General features: G+C 41.1%; 1 protein-coding gene across 2 annotated transcripts in view; it reads right to left on the bottom strand.

The window, feature by feature from the left end:
* The window catches only part of ADCY2 (adenylate cyclase 2), a 196,798-nt gene that overhangs the window by 157,575 nt on the left and 15,844 nt on the right, over positions 1 to 23,379 (bottom strand). For both annotated transcript variants that reach the window (XM_049824068.1, XM_049824069.1), the window contains exon 2: positions 19,415 to 19,612. In XM_049824068.1, the coding sequence (XP_049680025.1) occupies positions 19,415 to 19,612 (198 nt within the window). The remainder of the gene's footprint in view (positions 1 to 19,414; positions 19,613 to 23,379) is intronic.

Here is a 23,379-nt window from a genome sequence, read left to right as displayed (position 1 = left end):
AGAAATCTCTAGCTACTATTTACAATTCTGAAGCTCCAATCAAGTACAGATAGGTAGACATCTATAAATCACGTATCTATGCCCAGGTTCTGGGGACCGCATAACACAAAATAATGTGCATATTCATTTAGACTTTTGTTGGAGCTGAAAACAGAAAGTATATCTACATGAAGATTATATGCACAAGGTACGCTTTCAGTTAAGGCTCTGATGCACCTGACGGAAGTAGTGAGTCCAGACTGTGCTGCAGATCTCTATGCATTATTCCATGCACGTCATTACTTCTGCGTTTGTCGTCATCGCTATCCAATATCATAGGAGGGCAGATAAACAAACAAATTCAGTGTTTTCGTACTGTGTAATGATTGGGTATTATCCTTAACACTCATTGAGACTACACTGGAAGTATTTGTTTGTGTCATTTTTTTAGGTGTTAATATCATAGCCTGGATCCTGTGAGGGAAACCTTCAACCAAAACTAAGCAGAATTACCTTCTATGGGTTGCTACACACGTTAATGCCCACCTTCAGAGCACTTCACCAACTCTCCGTAGCCCAGTGCTCTCTCCGCCAGCAGTGAGAACCGATCATGCTGGTAATGCTTACAGAGAGGCAGAGAAGACAGCTCCAGAAATGGGCGCTCCTCTCCCACTGTAAGACCGTCAGACCGAGCGCCGGCTGCCTTACATGAACCCTACGTAAGATGTCCTCTGCCAGAAAACCCGAGCACCACGCTCCCTGCCACCCCCCATGCCCCGCAGCCCCTACCCCGCCGTGCCCCCGGACCATGCCCCCGGGCCACCACGCAGAGCTGCCGGCCACCCTCAGCCCTCCCGCGAGCTGGCACTGGGCAAACCAGCAGCACCCAACACTCCTCCACACCGCTCCGGGCTGGGGCAGCACACCGGTGGTGCCGACTGCGCGGGGGGCACAGAAGAGGAGAACGGGTCTGTCTGCAGCCACTGCAGCCAGACCCTGTCCCTACATGTCCCGATTCAGCAAAAAGCACCCCGTTTCTTGGTCCAGATAACGATTCAAGTACCACTGTGGATAAAACACGCTCTTCCTTTTCTCCTTGTACCGATGGCACGGAAGCTCATTCTGAGTGTCCTTGGACCCAAAACTGCTGCCTTCCCCAAACCCACTCTCTCTCACACACGCATGGGTCACAGCCGTCCTCCAACCAACTGGCTGCACCAGCGGGCATCAGCCACACCGCTCCGCTGCCCGGTTTGTCACTTCAGATGCCTGGCTACTGGCAGAACTACGCTGCAGGTGAGCAGTCATGCCTTTGATAACCTCATCCCAATGGGAACGCTCCGATTTCTTTCTTACCTCTTCCCCTACGCTATTTAATTATTCCAGCCGACACCAGGAGCACACCTCTGATGCAGCCGCAAAGGCTCGTCCAGCTGGACCGGCAGGCAACCAGCGACAGCACCGGTTGCAGGACATCACTGCCCAAGCTCCCGCAGCACCGCAGGCTCCTTCCTCAGCCCGCCCGCGCAGGCTTTCCACGCTCTTCGCCACTTCTGCCTTTGTCTAGGCTTGCCACCTTGCATGCCGTCTCTACGGCATTAGCTCGATCCATTTCAAAGTGGTCCTTGGAGGTTTTACGCTGCTATTGAACCACAATAAAGCAGGACGCTGCCGAAACACCGCTGTGACAAGCAGTCGATTCTGCTTCGCAAGGACTCCCTGAAAAATCTGAGGTAAACGCTTGTGACAGCCACTAATGCGCAAATATGATCCGATGAGGAATTTCCAGTACTTCCACCAAAATTATAGCTATTGTTGCAAGTAGCTGCATTTATTCCCCTGCAGGTAAAACCTTCACTTTTCACTATCACTGTAGACAAAACAGTAGTTTTTAGCCATAAAAGCAGCTTCTTTCACAGACACATAGAGAAGATGCCAGATAAAGTAATTCACTATTCCATGTTACCTCAGATGAGGGCACTATTCCAGGGGAGAAAGAATATATTTTATTAAACTTCATATTCTGCAAGCAGTAAATTGCTTCTTTCTCATATCAAAACATCTCAAGTGGGAAGCCGAGACACTAAGCACAGAATTCAAGAGTTCTTGGCTTCCGAGATCAAGGCTTTTCTGTGTCCCTTACTGTTTTGAAAGGGCAGAAATAAAAATAAAAATCTATAAAACATTTTAAAAAATAACTGCAATATAGCATGCAATTTGGCCAACTACATTATCTCTTAGAAATCCAGTGTAATTGGAGACGAACAAACATTACTGTTGATCTATTTAATAACCTGTCATTTTTATTCATCCAAAAGCAATCTATCGAAGGCTTCATCACAAATCTGAATGAAGTTGGTAACAGACGGTATCTGTATCTCATTTGAAATGTAAATGAGTCATTCTTGTCTTTTGGGGGACTAGGAAAGAAGAGACTGCTCTTCAGTCTTGTGGTTAAAAATAACTCCTTGCTCATCACACACAATATCCCCTTTAATGATCCCTGCTTAGTATTACTTTCATGATGACCTGTGAAACAAATGAGGACACGATGCATCCTCCAAAATTCAAGGAAAGTCAGATATTGAAAATAAAAATAAATATATGTGACGCAAGACTGGGTATTGCATTACATCTAAAAATAACATACTAAGATTCAGGAGACAAAAAAAGGACAAAACAGGGGTGTGAGATGCTGCACAGAAGGGCTTCAAACTATTGCCAGTCTTGAATGTTCACTAGAGATGCCGCTCCAGGGCATATCTACTTGTCTTCAGGCCCTGCTGAACACTGGAATTGTTCCAGCTGGTTCCTCAGCTGTTCACCTTCCCTTACAGCAAGCCGAAAAGCCATTACGCCCTGAGCACGAGGAGGCTAGATCATATGTCACCTTTGCCTGTATTCACGCAAATATCTTCTGATAGTCATGACAAAACGCTTGCCCGAGCACAATGGCTTAATGATTGCAACACGTTCTCAACTGAGCTCTTCTCGGTAGTTTGTCAACATTAAAACTATGTAAATATCAAAGTGGACACCAGCAATACATCATCTGGGAATTCTAACAGTAGTAATCTAATTACAGCCTTTATAACATTGTTTTCTCACTGCAAGAGGTTTAAACTGTAATGAAGAAGAACTCGAGAACAATCTTACAGGAGGCTTCCTCGTAGCTTTTAAGCCAGTTTTCTGGACTGGGGACGGAACAAAGGCTTTTTGCTAGGAGGATGGATGGATGGACAGACTGGATCAGAGATGCTATTCTGGGAAAGAGTCCACTCTGGATATGTCGGTGGAAAGAATCACTATCCCACATCACGCTTGCCCCATTTTGGGGGTCCTGCATACTAACAGACATATAGAAACAGACAGTCGCTTAAGCTATGTCTTCAGCTGTATATGAATGAACTCAAGTAGTAGAGGCTGCATCAGTGTGCTGACTACAATATTATAGCAGGGTTAATGTACTGTGTTGACAAGGTCCACTGTTGGTGATTCCCAAACCTTCAGGATCAGATAGGACTGCCCACCATAAAATTACTAGGCAGCGAGGTGGGGAAGAAGCTCTCACAAATCAGTGGTGATTATGTCTTCATATTGCATAATGAATTTTGATCTGCCCAATATGGATGGTTTTATGCATTCACAGAAATTACATACTCCAGTCATTAAGGCTTTTTTCATTCCCCACATTTTTTTAATATTATTTTTTCTCCAATACTAGAAACCTTCTCTTTTTAACAAAACCTGAGAGATGTAAACTCGCATATTCTAAAAGTTGCCTAAGTATTTCAGGTATGTACTATCCTGCAAGTTTAAATGAAAATTAGTGAGACAGTAATCTGAAAATCAGAATTAATGATTTGAAATGCTTCAAAAATTACAAACAAGTTTAACTGCATTATGAACAGACCTGCTGCGTCCCACTGCTTTTCCTGCCCTCAAGAGTCTTGCCCAAATGATTTGATAAATAACACCCAGCTAACATAGTTAAACCAGAGCAGAAATTGTGGCTATGCTGCTTTGTGGACCCACCTGATAAACCAGGCACAGCTATTTTTAAAGACCAACTAAAGACTGCTAATCTGCTGGCAAGCTGTGGAATACCATGCCACAGTGGAGTGAGTAACTACAGTAGCACTGATGCTTGAGCAGACAAAACTGCGGCAAAAACTGTGGATAGGAAGCCTAAGGAGGAAGGGACAGAGACATGGCCAGCGCAGGGAGCAGGGAACCTTGACTATGGGGCTTTGGCTAGGAGGACGTAAAAAGGAATTAAAAAAAAAAAAAAAAAAAAAAAAAGGAAGAACAGGAGCAATTACTGAGAGAGAATTATAGGAGTAACTTAGGACATCCTTTGGAACAGAAAGGGTTGGATATAGGAGTTGGGGTGTGCTGGAGGAGTGAGAGATTTGAGCTTTCAAAGAAAAGGGGTGGGAGTCCAGGAGCACAAGACAGTTCAGGATGATGAGGACCTGGGCTTCCATGGCACAGCCTGGCAGCTCTGCCTGCTCAGGTACCAGTGCTACCCTGGTTTCTCACCCCACCAGCTGCCTAGTGCTGCCTCTTCCTAACTCATGACTTCAGTTGTGGAAAATGTATAGCCCTAAATATTGAAGTTCCATAAAATTAATTCAACACCAAAAATACTCCAGTATCTCTAGTCAGAAAAACAATGATGCTAGGAAAGTGTCACTAGTTTGAGAACTGAAAAATGGGATCTTCAAGTAGTAATTTACTTAATAGTAAGAAGAACCCTAACTAGAACAACATTTTAATTGCATAGACACAGCTGTGAGTCTTTTACTGTGCAGTTACAATTTAGGTGATGGCTTCTTTTGGAGGATCTCAAGGTTAAGACTGTGCAGAATGAAGGAGGGGTTAGAGCACTGCAGTTTTAAACAAGCGTTGGGAGACCATTTAGCTACTCTACGGTTCAATAATGATGATACTTTGCCAGTCAAGGGGATACTGAAAAGGTAACTTCCTAAAAAACACTACATTGGGTTTGTAAACTTTCTTTTTAATTCCAAGTATAACAAAATATGGAAAAGTTGACTGGGGGAAAAGCAAAAACTTCACTTTCATTACTGGTAAGTCACTGAAACCATCACATTTTCAGCTATATTTCATAAGAGGAACATTTTTAGACAATTTTTTTTTCACCCAAAAATTACTTTGCTTTAAAATATATTCTAAAATTGTGACAAGTTTAATATATTACTTCATATTGCATGACTTCAACAACAGACCTTGCCTAAAAAGAAAGACTTCCTTATGCATATTCTGCATTAAAATTAATCTATTCAAAACACACACCCCCTCTAGCTAGCATTATTTTTTTTTTTCAAATGCCAGGGTAGTCATATTAATATTAGCGTGCCAAGTGTTAAATTGTATTTAAAAATATATAAATTTCAGTACATATAGTACTTGATGATGTGGTATATTTAAGAAGCAATTTCCTTAACAGCAAGAAATCTTACTGTAGCCACATGACAATAAGACACAGCAACCTGAAATACATGATATTGCTGACCTTCAAAATTGTTCCAATTTTTTGTAACTCCTGCAGTATTTTTGCAGACTGTTGTTTACCATCCCATTTCTATCCATCGCCACCTAGTATACAAATAACAAGAGTTGAAAGTCTATTTCCTGTACACACAAAATGTGCACTGCTCCTTGCCTACTCAACTGGAGATTTCATTCACCATCGGGTCACACTAACTTATCCCTAACTAAGGACCATAATTTCTTTTTTACAGTTATAACGCAACCCTTCTTCTTCACCTTTCCCTTCAGCCATTACCCCTCCACACTGCTGCCCAGGAACCACCCACTCTCCAGGACTGTGCGACCAACTTTCCCAGCTCCCAGAAGGAAGGAAAACACAAGAGCAACAGGGAAAGCTGTCAACAACAGGCACCACTTTCACACAGGCCATTACTTGGCCTGCATACCCAGATCTCCCCGCTGCAGGAGTGGAGGTGCACAGCTTTCACTGCGCTTCTAGACAGCTTTCTCCAAGTGCTGAAACCCCAGCCAGGACCCAGGGACAACCTTCAAGGGTGGTGGCCAGTCTAACTTGCTTCCTCCGTCCTCCCTAACAAGCTTACGCAGCGGCTCCAGCGATTCTCCAGCCTGATGCTCAGCCTGCACACACCGGACAGCAGCCGTCTGCCCATGGGGACGGGTCTCACCTCACACAAACAGGAGGCAGAAGCCAGACCCAGCGGTGGTGGGCTTTCATCCTGGCTTCAGTCCTCTACCATGCTCACTGAGACTGCAGCCATCCTGAACGGGGGGATACATCTGGCCTGGCAATCTCACTCTGTTTTGACAAAACAGGTTAAAAAAAAAAAAAAAAAGCAAACAAACCCCCAAAAATCCTCATGTAAGAATTGCAACACACTTGCAAACGTACTGAATACTGAAACCTGACATCTTATTAAATAAAGCCCATTTTATTTATAAATCCCTACAATATGTGGTTGCTCAGTATGGTAAGTAAAGGAAAATACAAACCCTGCAACAACACAAGAGGCAAAGTTGCTTTTTTTCTGCATTTCTACATTATGTGAAATCACTAATCTGTGATTGCTACTGCTAGCTAAGTAATAAGTCACAAAAATGATGTAAATTCTATGGATCCAGAAAGATTTTCCATTTATAGTGGACTTCAGTGGCCGCTATATGTCCCTGCAATACTGTAAAATGCCATTTGCAGAGTGTTCACATGGCTTGAGAAAAGTAGTACTTTCTGAAATGTGATTAAAAGTAAACACAGAGAGATGAGAAGAAAAGGAATTAAGAGATATTAAAGTACAGATTCTTTTGCTATCCCCTCTGGAAAAATATATGCTGTAACCATCTGCCTACATCACCAATGAGCACGAAACTCTTACGCTCATCTAGTGCAAACCATGTGGTAGTATAAATATGACACTTTTCTGCATTTGGGGCACTGTTATTATTATTATAATATTTTATTTTACTCCAATTATTAAATTATCCTTATCTCAATCCACAAGTTTTAAACGCACACCCCCACACACGATTCTCCTCCCCATCCCAGCAGGGTGGGGAGAGCGAACGAGCAGCCCCATGGTGCTTAGTCGCCGGCTGGGCTTAAACCACAACAGTCCTCTGTGGCACCCAACATGGGGCTCAAAGGTTAATCAAGTGCAGTAGTGGGAAGGGCGGGAAGAGCGAACAAGGAGATCAATCTAACTGACGGTGAATGATTGATTGAGATAACCCGCTACCTTTGGACCAGCCGGCAGCTCAGCCCCACGCAGCCGCTCGCTCACTCCTCCCCAGAGGGATGGGGGACAGAATGGGAAGGGTAAAAGGGAGAGAAAATTCGTGGGTTGAGATAAAGACAGTTTAATAGGGAGAGCAAAAGCAGCGCACACAAGCAAAGCAAACCCAGGAATCCATTCCCAGCTCCCCACTCCCCACCGGCAGCAGGCGTTCAGCCATCTCCAGGAAAGCCAGGCTCCAGCACGCTAAGGAATGGTGACTTGGGAGACAAACGCCATCACTCCCAACGTCCCCCCCTTCCTGCTCGTTCCCCAGCTTTATCTGCTGAGCATGACGTCCTATGGTCTGGAACATCCCTGGGGTCAGTCGGGGTCAGCTGTCCCGGCTGTGTCCGTCCCCGACTCCTTGTGCCCCCCAGCCTCCTCGCTGGTGGGGTGGGGGAGAACCAGGACAGCCCTTGGCTCTGGGCGAGCACTGCCCCGCAATAACAAAAACATCTCTGAACTATCATCAACACTGTTCCCAGCACAAATCCAAAACACAGCCCCATACCAGCTACCATGAAGAAATTTAACTCTGTCCAAGCCAAAACCAGCACAGTTATCAATCAGGATTTCACTTCCCAGTCTTCATCTGACCAAAGAAACATGATCTTTCTCAATTTTTCTTGTGCACCAACCCAACCTTTTAATGGAATTTAATATACAAATTAACATCATACAGACAATGTACTTTCCTTCCCTTGTCAATACCCTGCGTCATCCAGCAGACCTGGCAGTTTATCTACATTGGACCTGACAAAGACCCAAAATTGTATCTGATATTCTTAAATAAGTTTCTAAATGCTGAGTAAATTCAGGTTATTGCAAGAAGAAAACAAAAAGCATCCATGTGTGTCTAAGTAAGACTGTAATCTCCGCTATGTGTAAGTCATTTAAAACGCTGTATTAGACACATCTATGAACAACTATAAGTAATATGTCCACACTGAGAGGAACTGTCATCAGATAAAATGCAGTCATACTGGGTAATCAGGGCGTGATATGAGAAAAAAGACTCGAATTTCTACCTCATTTAATTGTGATAAGAATTATTTTTTTTTTAGTTCTTTATGGAAAGTAGATGTTTTCAGGCACATGTATGTTTAACATGATTTATTTAGATGTTCACCTTCTTTATATGAGAGACTGTTTAATCCATTTCCTTTATCACAGTAAATTATTTGGGAAAAAAATGCAATGATCAAGACTAACAGTACAATAAAGAAAAACATATACAGTACTGTCACAGAAGTACAATCCTATTTAGTTAGGATCAATTCTATCCCAAAATAACAAAACAAAACAAAAAATTACAGAACCTGGAAGATAAAGCCATAATCTTTTGCTTGCTTATATTACCAAGAGAAAAAAAAATCTTGCCACACAGCTTTTTTTCTTTTCTTTTTTTTGGGGGGGCAGAACTGCAAGGGTGATCAGGGGAAATATGACAGAACTCCAATTGAGCCCTCAGATCTCTGAACTTGCAACACTATCACTGTCACTAATAACACCTAGAAATTGTTACTTACGTAAACTCATCTGTATTGAACGAGGCAAAAACTATTGTAATGAAGACTACAGCTGGCTGCAAGACAGAAAAATACAGGGTGATAGAAAATAACAATGTATTAAATCAAAGAAAGGCTTTCCTCATGAATAAGTGAGAGAGGAGACAACTGTAACAGTAAACATGAGAAGGTGATGCAAACTTAGGAGGAAAGGTATGAAAGGAAGAGCTGAAAAGGCAACACAAAGAAATTGTGAAATAACCAAAACAAACATAAAATAGGCAAAGGGCATTCATACTACAAGCGTGCAAACTGATAAATTACAGAAAGCACCTCAAATTTGGATATTACAACAGGGAAGAAATCTGGAAAGCACCAAAGAGGAAAGAGACTCAGCAGATTACAAAATGTGGATTATGTTACAATGACACGTGAAGACAGAAGACAGGGAGACTGCAGTTACTAAGTTATCACTCCCCCTGCCACCTTGAATACAACTCTTGCAAAACAAAGATATTTGCAAATTCAAGTGTTACAGAAATCAGAACATCTAAGAAGACAGTCAGGTTTGCCAATTTAAGCAAATATAATGCCCTGAAAAGCAAGATAGAGAATTTATATACATATATAACTTAGCTAAAATAGTACGTACAAGAAGCAAATAAGAAAAATGCAATCTAGAATCCAACATGATTAATATGTAGTCAAGTTCTAAACTGCTCAAACTAAATCTGCCAGAACAATATAATCCAGGAACTTAAGATATTACACAAAATTCACACTACTGGTAAATGTGTTATTTCACAGCAAGTTTATTTTAAGCTATAAAATCAATATGAAGCTTTGTAGTAGTAACAGAAATGTACCTTTTTCCTAACTGGCACAACAGCGCATGCTGTGTTGCATGAAAACATGATTATTTTTTTTTTTTTTTAAGCCTTGTGAATGCATATATGTGGAGGGACAGAGGGTGGGGGTTTTCCCTGATAGACTGAAAAGATTTTTCTCCTGCTGTCACAAGCCTTCTGTTTGCAGGTTTCTAGTGCTGTAATAATTCAGCTAGTGAGCTGTTACACAAAGAAAAAAGAAAACAGATGGTGAAAATGTTTCCTACAAGCTGCATAAGACAACCTCAGTTTACTTTCTTGAGGGTGTTCCCTCTTTCTATAGCTTTTCTGAAGTTTTAGGCACAACTGTGGCGCTAAATAAATGAATCCTAGTATCTGGATTGTCACAGGATCACTTCTCTTTTAGTCTAGGAAGCAGATAATGCAATTTCCCCCATGTGTTTGCAGTATGCTGGCTGCGAAATACCTTTCAGTTTCACTTGCAGTATACAAACCTACAGTGCTATGCAGGTATTCAGCAACATTGCTTACCTTAAATTGACTAATATTTGTAAGAAAGCAATATGGTCTGCTGGTTATAAATTTGTTGACAAGCAAGGTGCTAAGTTGATAGAGTTTTACAAAAGTAAGAGATAGAAATAGAAATACATTTGATGTAGTCAGGCTCACTCAATATGAGTTGTAGAAGATGTATGTCTGAGTTTTATATATGCATATGAAAAAATATAATTTGTAAAATCTTTATGAATAAATTTTTATAGGCATCTTAAATGCACAAATATAATTATCATAGAATTGTGTTAATGTATGATTTCAAATGTGTTTAAGTATACATTATTCTTAAAAATCTGAACTTAAAATGTAAGTTACATAAACAATTATACATTATAAATTGTAAATTTATTAAGAACTAGAAAACAGATGTGCTTTCACAGATTATTTGTGTTCATTTAGTGACTTTATTTTGTTTTCTTTTACTATGTGACAATTTTTTGTATACAAAGCACTATATGTTTCTTGTTTATTGGGACACAGCTTTTATGTTTATATGGGCTTAATTCAGCAATAGGCTGTCTAGAAAAACAGGAAGGAGAAAAATAATGGACTAAGGGTCAATTCTCAGAAAACATTTCAGTGTTGCTGAGGGACAATCCCAGAAGTATTTATCTTTCATGATTTTGCTGCCTCTTTAGGTAATGTATGAGACTGATTTGCACGTTGATAGGCAAAGAGCTGAGAACAGGAAACGCAAGAGGACTTTGGCAGGTTTCAAAAGGAGCAACCCCCAAAAGGGAACCAGTAACTACTTGGGAGATCCAAATTAGGGAGAAGGACACATCTCCCAGCTTCATCACTGTGGAAAAGCTAAGCCTCCTGCGTCACTATCACAGGAACTTAAATACCAGTTAGGACTGTGTTTGTCTTTTTTAAAAGCTTTGCTGCTTCTGCAAAAATAAAAAGTGCTTGAGTGCTCAGAAGAAGCATTGATCAGGCTGTGTTCATCCGAGCACAGTAGTTGTTACTGCTCATCCTCACACTAGGAAGGTGCATAGCTGCCCCAGTTCAGCTGAACTTGCAGGGTGAGAACAGCCAACGTGAAGGAATGTAAGCAAAAGCCCAGGCTCGGCTTTGCTGACCTGGAGGATTTGGGGTAGGGTTATGTTTAACCCCCGCCCCCTTTCCCCCACCACCACCACAACCCCCCACCCCAAACCAACAAACTGAAATACTGGAGGCTTCATTCAGAGCAACCAAAAAGCCAAGAGAATTGCACACAACCAAAAAGCCCGTATATTGCACACACATAACAATGTGCCTAAAACTTCAGAAAAGCTACAGAAACAGGGAACACCCTCAAAAAAGTAAACTGAGGTCTTCTTACACAGCTTGTAAGAAAACACTTTCACCATCTGTTTTCTTTTTTCTTTGTGTAATAGCTCACTAGCTGAATTATTACAGAACTAGAAACCTGTAAACATAAACAGATTTGAGACAAATGGTGAAAAATGACCAAAGGTCACACAATGTATGATGTTACACCCCTTCATCAACTAATTCACAAAAATAAAAACATACAATATGAGATCCAATAGCCATGTAAAGGTACAAGCTTTCCCACGGCAGGCAGGCAAGCAAAGTCAAAGAGCTCAAACCAAGAGACTCGGGCAGTGTCATACCAAAACCTTCCCTCCTGGAAGTCAGGTAGACTGTCACATTTCTGAGTGGAAAACAATTCCAACAAAAGGTAAAGTCTTGCATGGCTACCCTAAATTATACTTGCTAACAAGAAATTCTGGATAGCTTCTTTAATAGTTCTCTGGTAGCTCCATCATACAAGTAATTGTTAACAAATATGTACTATGAAATTATTAAATGTTTCTTTCCTAATGTCAAATAAATTGTTAAGCACATAAGGAGCCTTATGAATGGCTTAAATTATAAATTTCCATTTTTCATCTGGTCCCTTGACTTCAGCAACATCCAAACAATATGATGATATTTGAAATTAGCATTGCTTAGTTTCAGTACTCTCAGAAACATTCTTATTGATAAGTCTTATTTCCCATTAGAGAGAAAAATCTTGCCACACGCAGTTTTGCATGTTTATCCGAGACTCACATTTTTATTGTGCTTCGATGGAGTTACCTTAACACTTCCCTTAGCAAAATTCATTCACATGACTTGCACAGCAAATATCACACTGCACGCAAACTATACAATAATCTTGATGAAATCTACTATCAGCTCAGCCTTTGTACTTAATTGTACACTCTGAGATGGAAAAATCACTACAGGAAATGGAGTAAAGAAAAATAACCTAGCAGGGAAACAAGGGTTTCATAAGGTTGTTCTGATAAAGGTGCAGGACACATCCAGTCTATTCTACTCTATATTACATTAAACCTCTCTCCTAAGCCTTATAACAAATGCCTGAAGAGATCAGAAATATAGCAAGATTATTATCACCTGATGTTATAATTTTTGAGACTACTGCTCCAGAAGAACACTGGGAGGATAAGACATTTAAATAGTGAAAAACTGTGAACTTTTTTATAAGTCAGAAAATCCACCTCTTCAGTTTTTAAATGAACTTCAGGCACAGGTCAAAGTAAATCCTCATTTAAATTAGTTCAGTAGTCCCCAGATGGAAGTAGTGCATAGGAATAAAGAACTAAAAAGATGCTCCTGGACCACTGAAGTCTATGTCTCTGCTATTGAAGACACTGAATGACTCTCAGCTAAGGACAGCATTCCACTGTAAAACCAACTCATTATTTTAATCCTTATTATCCTGAGGATATTAGCCACTCCACAAACTCAGTGCCCTAATGGCTAAGGGATTTATTCCAATTTTCAGTTTAAATTTTATTAATGGCTGGCTGATTTTTTTATTTTTTTTTAGTGTGTGTCTGTTTCAATAATCCCTTATCTTCTGTAGCCTCTCCTCAAATCTGATGTTTGCAACCACGGATTATCTGTAGATGGCAGTCACACCACTCTCAGCGTTCTTCTCTTCTGCTGATCTATACCCAAGTCAAGCTCTTCTCATCTCCTCTCACAAAACTCCCCATTCTCCTGGTGATCTTGCTTGGCACTCTGCATTTGTTCCAGTTCCAGTTTAACTGTTTGAATGCAGGTGACAAGAAACATACATAGTCATCCAGGTGAGGTCTCATCCTTAGCTGGATACTTTGCCATCATAACTGAATCTTTTCTGGATGCATAGCCTAATGACCCAGTGACCAACTAATGCTTCTCCTCTTCATTCTGCTCGTCCCTGCTCATTTTCTACTGATGAACTCTCAGCCTATAGCTGAAATTTCTGTTAGCTCCCAAATGCAGGCACCTCACATTTCCTATTATTAAATTTCATCTAGTTGCTATTACTGCAGTCCTCAAGGTTGTGCTTTTCTTCCCCATAACATTCTGATCTTTTGCTGTATTAGGAATCTTTTAACTGGGTCATCAACAAATTTCATTACAGCGGTGACATTCTGTCACCCCACCACTAGTAAAAAGCACCAATAAAGGCAAACATTCCCCAGAGAGCTCCCTGAGAAATTCAGCCAGCCATCTTTCTCCCACCTGATGCCCTCTCAAGTCATACTAGCTGCCATCTCCCCTCGCCTATATGTACAGTTACTTTAACAATGTTCATCTCCTCTAGCAGTGCTTCTAGTCTTCCATTTAGCACTAAAACAGATTTTTTTTTTTTTTTAGGGAAACTGCTTTCCCTATTTAAAAAAGAAATCAGTTCTCTTTCCACAAACAGCTATCACAATGCATTGCCATGACACACCAAAGGTTAACCATGGCACATTAGTTACGCTAACAGGGTGTTTCAGGGCTCCACACACAGTTTTACTATATTACCAATTTTAATGACTGGCAGATCTCTAATAGGTCAGATTTTTCCTGTCTTCTATACAGATATAGCCATACCAGACTTGATAAACACATTTAAATGTCTTGCTATTAATTAAGCCTGTGACTTCGTATGTCTGTAAAAAAATGAATATGAAGGTAAAAATCATCTGTTCCTCTCCTTCCTCAAATATAAGTGCAAATATGGCTTAATACTTGCAGACTGTGGGTTTCTTCCTTTTCTATCACACCTACACCTAAAGCACAGTGTCATCTGCTGGACAGCATCTTCCCCTTTCATACAAGCCTCCTGGTTCTCCTTATGCTTTTTCAGGTGACTATTCACCTACAAGGTACTGAACCATGCTCCTACAAGATTTAGCTCCTTGCTCAGGATACTCACTCCTGATAGTGTGATGAATCTTGAACTTGAAAAAATGTCAAGTCTCCCCCGTGCTCCAGATCCTGAGCTGGCGGTGCAGCTGACAGCAACTCATCCTCGCTTTCCCACGCTGCAGGGACTTCACTGACACCCGCCCTGTTCTCCTTCACAAGCGTCCAATTCCTTTTTTTGTGCTGCTTGACCACACAACACGTTATTAATCACGTACGGCAGGGCTGACTTTAGATAAGGCAGGTCCCAAGCAAGGGGCAGAAATTGAACCCAATGTAATTCTGCACCAAGAAAATAATTCCATTTCTGTGGACCCATCAGCTCGCCCCACTGCCTAATAGAGGAGCTAACTGCCACAACCGCAGAAATGCTGTGTGGGCCCTCACCCCTCAGCACACGATAGACCGATATCCTCAGGTGCCAAGAGATTATCAAAAAAATGAGAATTATAAATACTAATACAGAAAATTTTGCTTGCACTTCATAAACCAGGGCTGCTCCAAGGCCCAAATTGAACAATTCCATACCAACACATTAAACAAAACAAAAAAAGTGCTTTAGATTCAGCTCAAAAAGTAGCATTTAGGCTAAAATAGCTAAACATATATTCTAAACACATCATTCTGTGGATAATTCTTTTTCAGAAACCAGAAGCGTCAAATCCTGCTTGAAGTAATTTCCGTGCTGTAACTGAATATAGACAAGGAGGAACACATCTGGTGCCTGGGCTGTGCAAACGTATTTATAATTAAGTAGAACTGAATACCAAAATCCAGCAATGATAGAATTCATTAGACTAGTATAATGCTGCATAATTACTCTCTTTTTTTATATCATCCACTGTATGCTTTAAGAGCTCTTTTTACCCACCGATATCAATGTGCTATGACATATTTACACACACCCTGTATAAAAGGCTGAGGAAGTATTAGACATGTCAGAGGATGACATGGAAAGGCGACTGTTGTACAATAACTACGCTGTCAGTGAAACAAGAGGCAACCAATTTAAATTCATTCCCTGGCAGGTAGCTCTAGAGAGAGGTACTGGATTTACGTTTTGTAAGGAAAGGTGCTCCTTCCTATAGTAGGGAAAAGTCCTAACATGACAAAACCAACGCATCGCCTTCTTCCACCCGCCCTGCTTTCTTCTCAGCCTGCCTGCCTCGCATCACCGGCCCTCCACCAAACACACCGTCCACCCACCTCCACGCATCGCCCTTGGGTCTGTCCTCGCTGACACCACCTCCACGCATTACTGCTCACACCTTAGGTTTGGGAAGAACTGCCAGCCCGCCACAGCTCTCTCCCAGCCTCCGCGCGACCCCCTTTGCTCTCCGTCTTCCCTGCCGACCCCGGCCCGCTGTCCCTCAACTCCTCCCAGAGAGCCCAGGCTCCCTCCCAGGCTGGAGCCCGGCCAGCGCAGGTCCCACCGCCGCACCCCACGGAAACCGGGGGCTCCTCTGCCACGGCTGGCACCAACAGAGACCTGGGCTGGCGCCGACCAGAGAGGGCTGCCACGCTTCCTTCAAGAGGTTTGTCAGGTACCAAAAGACATCTGCTCTCCTCGGTTGTTTCGTGTCGAGTCACCCACTGCCTCACCAAGGCACCCTCCATCTCCCGCTCAGTGCTCTCGCTGCTCTTCATCGTCCACACCGAGGAGTAAGGGCGCTGGGGCTAACTTAAGAGGTAAGGTAGTCGGTGCGCTCGACAGCGCAAATAGCCCGGCTCCTCTCGTAGGTGGGTTTGTGACTATGCCCACGCAGCCGAGTGGCAAATAATGCCTTTGGATCAGGCTCAGCAGGCAATTACGGAGCCTTGCAGACCAGCCCAAGGGACGGAGTAACCATCTACAGCTGCCTTGCCTTCCCCCTCAAACAGCGGCCAGACGCCTGCCTGATGATAGCTTTCCCTCCAAAGCTGGAGCTGCAGTCCAACGAGAGGCAAGGACATGCAGACAGATAAAAGCAGTCTGCAGGGACGGCAAAAAGATAGCTGAAACCAATTACGGTTTGCACTTATTTCACATCAGCCCACAGGTTTCTCACACAAACACAAAAAAACCCCCAAAAACACAACGGCCTTGACCAGCCACTTCATTTCCAGCCCTCTACTCTTCGTGAAAGTTACTTGAGCTATGGGCCTGCAGGCTCAGGAGGACCTGCTCTGCATTAAATATATATTAAGTCCATAACCAAAATAGTCTCTCCAAGGCGGTATTTTTATCGTAAACAAAAGCAGCAAAGTTCACACCTACAGCTCCTTCAGACAACAGAGAAAAACTGCATTTAGCAGTTGCAAACAGCCAAAAGGAACATTAAAGTTATTAAGCCAAAATTTAAAGGATGCAGGACTCCCCTTTTAAAGGGAGAAGGCTCTTGCGCAAATTAGAGAATAACAAGTTCTTTCTATAAACTATGGTATGCAGAAGATTTTTCCTTCAGTTACTAGCACAATTAAGAAATGCCATCTTCTTAACAAGCTTAGGATTCAGGATACACGAAAGATGATGAAAAGAGTTATTTTTAAACTCTGCTGGACCAGAACAGAAGTTAGGCTGTAATTTGAAGAAAAATAAAATAAAGCACTTGTTTAGTAAATAAGCGTGCATGAACTGGCTCTTTGTTCAATTTTCATAATTTTCTAATTTGACCTGTTGACAAAGACGTATTTGAAACAGAACTAATTTAAATTTTACATCATGTTTCTCTTCTTTCATAAAAAGCATAAAGGAACAACAAAAACACCCCAATAAGCCAAGCAAAATGGCTTTAAAATTCACCAAATGTAAAACTTCAACAAAGAAACTGTCAGTGATCACCAAGGAAAGATTGTTCAGATTTGCTTTCATGTATAATTATAGGTCAATAATCGATGTTCTCTCCTATGTATTCTTGATGCAGAGCAATCAAAACACAAGCATCAGAGGAATACCTGGCAGTATTTTAACTGCTCACGGCTATTTTACAAGCATTCAAAGACATCAAACCTGCAATTAGTCTATTGTTTAAGGTGTCAAATTCCCAGAAAGATTCCAGTAGTTCTGTGGTTTACTCTTAACTGACACTAGGCTAAAGTATACCTACAAAAGTGATCGACAAAACAGCGCTGCTATTCAAAGGGGGGGGAGGGCGGGAAATGGTTTTGGGGAAGCAAAGGGTCCCACTGCAGGGAGCCAACCAACCTACAACTCCTCGCAGCGGCCAGGGACCAGCCCAGCCAGCCCCGGCCCTCTCCCACCAGACGCCAAAGACACCGGCATGGTGGGGTCAAGCCATGTAACCGCAGCCAGCTCCAGGCTTTCTGGAAAAGCCCTGCCCGCTCTGGGCACTAGGCACAGCAGCCGCCCGTGCTGGCAGAGCCACCAAGGCAGCTCCCTCCCAGATGTCCTCTTCTCCATGCAAGACTTGCAGGCGAAGCGAGGAACGGACTGAAACGTCAGAGGACTTGTGTCCTGGCAAGGGAAGACCTTGCCCTTCCCTGGAGCTCCGCAGCCCCTCCTGCCTCGCACGGCCCGCCACGTCCCTCCGACGCTGCGGGAACCGCTACGTCTTTCCTAAGAGGAAAGCGGGGCAGGACAAACCATCTTCACATGCTAAATAGAACCCCCGGACCGAGGCGTCAGCATCCCTTGTAGATCTCTTTTGTGCCACATGCTTCTGAAAATCATTATCGTTATCTTTCAAAGGACAAAATTAAACTCAGTAGAACTTGCAGCGGACAAATAAATCGGCTAATATTTTCATCTAGGCTTGAAAGCCTGAAATATTCTAGCATGCCATCCCACAACTGGCAATGAAAATAAATAAATCGAAAAAGTAAGGCCATGTCAATTATCTAGACTTGATATCACAAAGATACAGGGACTCCCATGGTGAAATCTGTATCTAGAGAAAAATATTACACATTCTGATTTGCCTTTTATTACATGCAAGAGTGGCCTGGTTTGGTCGTTTCAAATACTTAAGAAAAAAAAAAAAAAAAAAATCCAAAAAACCACCACACCAGGAAGGCAGTTTCATAAGACAATTAATCCCTGAACCTTCCAAAAAAACGAAAATAAAAGTCACCCACAAAGGTAAGGGCTCCAAAACTAATATTACCAACATATACCAGTAATTTAAATCATTTGAATTAAAGATTTTAAAGGAACTACTTGCATACTTAAAGTTCAGTATTTGCATAAGTCACTGCAAGATCTGAATAACAAGTCAGAGAATTTGTTTCAAGTCTATCTTGAAGATCTATCTTGAAGGCACCCTGGATACAGTACTACCATTTAAAGGTTATACCAAACTCATGGAATCAGCATGAAATTTACAAAAGACATATTTATGTATTTAAAAGCTTTTTTCATCCTTTGAAGAGTTTTACAATTATTGTATCAGGAGTATCCTCATGTAGAGAGGCTCGGGAAAAGGAAAAGGATACAGCAGAACATGGAAGAATCAATCAGGCACAGCGTTGGCTATTGCACATCATATATTGTTATTTTAAAAGTGCTGTTATTAAGATGCAATTTAAAAAATGTGAAGGGTACTTCCCTGCTTCCCCACTCATTCATTTCCCTAGAAATATAAGGGAACTCACCATCCTTTTTTCTCATGCATTACTAAGAGCATCTTGAAGACCACAGAAAGCCTACACTCAGAGCTCAAACATTTTAAGCTGAAGAAGCTTAAATCAGTGGTCTTGAACAAAACTAGCATTTCTGCCATGTTAATTGGTCACTAGAATCAAATATTCACTCTACAAAGAAGTTGGTGACTGGAATCAAGTGTTCATTATGCAAAGCACCTTAAAAATACAAAAGCAAAATCCTTCAAATGTTTCCATATCCTAAGTATGCACATTGCTTTGGTATTTATAAAATAGCTGCATGGAGTCTCAGCACACAAACACTTAGTCACAAAAACACCCTATGAGTTGTCCCACAAAAATGAATGTGACTGCTTTTGCATAGAATGTTTCTTGGAAATGTACCCAGTGGAAGTAAAATTAATGACAGTCTTACCTGGTCCCAGGGACAGATGATTCCTCCAAAACACATGAAGAGATATCCCATGGCAACAAGACATACCCAGACCACCAGAGAAAATACACGAAGCAGCTTCTTAAATACAGGTTCTACGCAGACCAGGATAAATATAGCAAAAAAAATTGCTAGGGCCGTTGGAACAGTTATTACAAATGCCACGTGGTCTTCAATTTCCTGGAAACAGAGGAAAATGAAAAGGAAGTTAAAAATGAAGGTACCTAAGGTCAGACAGCAATAACATACTCTAAACTGATTGCACAGGGAGATCCCAGAAAGTCATGGCTGAATATCAAAAGTGAGTTGAATAAAATAGGATTTCTTTCACTGTAAGAAGCTGTTATGTGGAGTATTAACTTAATAAACAACTATTAACCACACTACTGCATGGTGGTACTTTAACTAAATTGAGAAATATGTTCGTTGAAGCAGATTGAGAAAACTGTAAGTCACACAGCAATAATGTAGCAGGCCCACAGGACTGAGCAAATTAAAAGGCAAACCCTATCTGCATTTCTGCTCCAGAATTCAAGATATTTCTGTGATTAGTGTGGTTTGCAGGTGAAATTCAAGCATCCCTATTGAAGACTGCAGCTGTCAAAATGCCTTCCAAATCAACCATGCGTCCATCACTCTATAAAAGCCTTTTTGACAGTGATATTTGCCAGGTACTATACATCTGCTTCTGTTTAAAGTATTTATCTGGAAGGATGGGCTCTAGATTACATATATACTTTTTCTCCTAGCAACTGCTTACTTCAAAATGTGCAAACAACACCCAGAGCAAGGACTAGACTATAACTTGAAGTGAGATTCAGAATAAACAATATTTAAATTTATTTAAAGAACTTACATAGAAGTTACTACACTAGTATGTCTAAATCACCTAGTGATGGATGCATTAAAAACGAATAAATATTTGATGTTATATTCCTCTATGTATTCAAAAGTATCTCTGGTTGAAGTACAACAGCACTATATTAAAATCTGGTCATAGGATCTTTACTCATTTCCCCAGCTGTTACGAATTCTAACAGCCTCATTTGTAGCAACAAGGACTGCAAAAGCAGGCCCCAAATGCTACTGCTCCAACAGCATAAAATCCTCCACTAACCACACACTTCATGCAGAAAAGCCTTGTATTCATTTTTCATGCTGGTAAAATCTTGGGAACAATCTGAAAGTACCTATTTGATGATTTGTACAATATCCAAGCACAAAGAAATAACATTTATTTTTCATTTGATTTATAGTTGCTTCCTTAGTACCCTGATAAATCTTGTTTATTGGTGGGTTTTCAACTTAAATACTTAACATTTTACTTAAAAGCTTTTTGATGTGATTTTTTTTTTCTTTCTTATAAGACTTGCTACAGTTAGAGCAAAGCTAAAAATTTACAAGTAAATTTGTCAATTTACAAATGCTGTCAGCATTTGGGGGGTTTGGGGTTTTTTTTCCCAGATCTAGTAAGTTTTACAACCAACAAATCTATGGAGACACTTGCTGTAAGGTTCCTTCCCCCTCCTCCCTTCAGACTTCGTTTTCCTTGCAGCCCTGACTGCACGTGTACTGCACATTGCAACACCCACCTGCTGCATCAGGCACTGAAGCAATTACTATTGCAGCACTGATGATCAGGATATAAGCAGAGTCAAGAAACTGTAAGTGATGGTGCTAACTTTGAAATGCGAACACTAATCTTTCAGATATTTAATACACACATAAAGGCTTTCGAACACTGGGGTAGTTGTACTGTAAACAATTTATGGGCTTAAAGTTAGGTATAGAGGTAAGTGCCCACATGAGTACAGAGCTGTTATGAAGTAAGATACATGCAATCTTGCACAGAGACAAAATATAAAACCTAACCAGTAGTAGTAAGAGCTACTGATTCATGCCTCTGAGTTTTGCGATTTTTGATCATTCCCATTGCTGAAATTTGTTTCAGTGAATTGATTTAGTAATGTCACAATGAATGCCAGCCCAGATAACACCAAAAGCATTTAACTTCCACCTTTGACTTCCGCAATTCCAGGTAGGATTGCAAAACTCCTGTTCCAAGGTCAGAGGAACTAGTCCCTTCAGCAGTGACAGGACAACAGTAAGTTCTTTGCACCATCTGCCACACAGTCAGGGTCGCAGCACTGAAGGAACCCACCCGCAAGCTCCTGGATGAAGCCGAGACTCAGGAAAACCACAGATTTAAATGACGGCAAACAGCTATTTCAGTGCTAACAGTCATGCTACAACTATACTAGCAAGAATATCCACATGCACTTCAACAGCAGGCTTCTCCATTTCAGTCAAAAAAAATAAAAGTATTGTGCTTTCTAGGACAATCGTGCTTCAAAACAAATGAACAATATTTAGATTTCAGTTTAGAGCACATGTATGGTCACATCACTACATACTTCTACATGTACTCTAGCATTAGATCAATCCATCACAATGTTTGTTCCAAATTAACAGCTCACCAGCCAATTTCCTTTTTTTAAGCATACACTGATCTCAACACTTAGCTAAGCCATTTTGATCACTAAATCTAAAATTTTATTTCTGCTTTCTCCTCTTCTCTGGTTGGCTATTGCACAATTTTGCATTTTGTTTTGGTACACAGATGCAGGGGGAAAAAAAAAAAAAAAAAAAAAGACCACAACGTGTCAGTTCTTCATCACAGGTAACTGAATGCAACCTCGCGGACTGCAGCAGGAGGCCACGGCTCCGAGCCGATCACAAAACAACCTGCTTCCCATGTCGCAAGCTGCAGGCATCGCACCGTACGCTGTGCGAATCCTGAGGTCAAACTGAAATTTAAAGACAGAATAGTATACACATTGAGCAACTAAAAAAATATGTGAGAAAACAATTGTTATTACCATTTGAATCCTTTCCAGAAAGCCTTAATGCGTACAGGTGGATTTTTCACAATCCTGCCTGTAAAATATGCGTTACTGTCAGGTCAACAAAAGCAGGCTGTGTGAGGCAGGGGTTTATTTTGGAAACTGCTTTTAACAATATTTTCCTAGTAATTCAGAGGAACTAAATGTTTATGAAATTGTAACTTCCAGAGCAGGACATGTAAAACTTGTAGCTTCCTGATCAATATTTGCAATCATCTGTGTGTTTAGCAGGTTAAAAGGTTATGTTGGATGCACAGACAAATCCTGAAGGCTAACTGTTCTCTTTCCCTAAGCATTTCACAAGGAGGTGGGGAAAAAAAAACAAACCAAAACAAAAACACCTTCCTCCTTTTTTTGTTGCTAGTCTCAGCAATTAAAATACACCAGAGGTAATGGAATTAAGATATCAGCATGACACTTTTGAACGTAATGGCTAAGCCTGCAATATATGGATCTTGTCTGACAGCTCTATCTTCCCAAGTGTTTTCTATCTTGCTGTCTTTTAATTACTGAAGAAATTAAAAGGTCTACTGTTAGAAATTTTTCCAACTCCCACAAATTCTTCAGAAGTGTGTGATAATTTTACCCCTAAAATCTGAAGACTCACTTTCACTCTTCTTTCCAAAGCCCACAACCTTCTCTCATTCTACATGCTGTTCTTTCCTTTTCCAGATAATGCCATGCCCTCAGTTCAATTTTAAACAGCAAAGCTGCTGTAGAGCACTTCACTGTTTTATATAAAATCATACAACTTGACCAAGTACTCTATAAAAATGAACAAACAAGCATTTAAAATACCAGTTTTAGCCTAAAATCTTTTACCATGGTCCCTCATTCTTTTGGTACTTTTCCCTTTATTCTTCTAGTCTGCTGGAATTTGACAGCAGCCTCTATACAGAGGACTCCTGCTGGGATCTGAAATACCACATGCTTCGAATTAACTCAAACCGTTTACTGTATTAAATTCCTACTAAAATCACCTTTTGCTGAGATCAGTGAAACACTTTCTAAATGTAAATACAGAAACAAGTGAGAACGTTCTGC

This window comes from Accipiter gentilis, chromosome 20, assembly GCF_929443795.1.
Source record: "Accipiter gentilis chromosome 20, bAccGen1.1, whole genome shotgun sequence".
Lineage (NCBI taxonomy): Eukaryota > Metazoa > Chordata > Aves > Accipitriformes > Accipitridae > Astur > Astur gentilis.
Note: the sequence above shows the minus strand (reverse complement) of the source record. Positions and strands in the feature narration are given on the sequence as shown.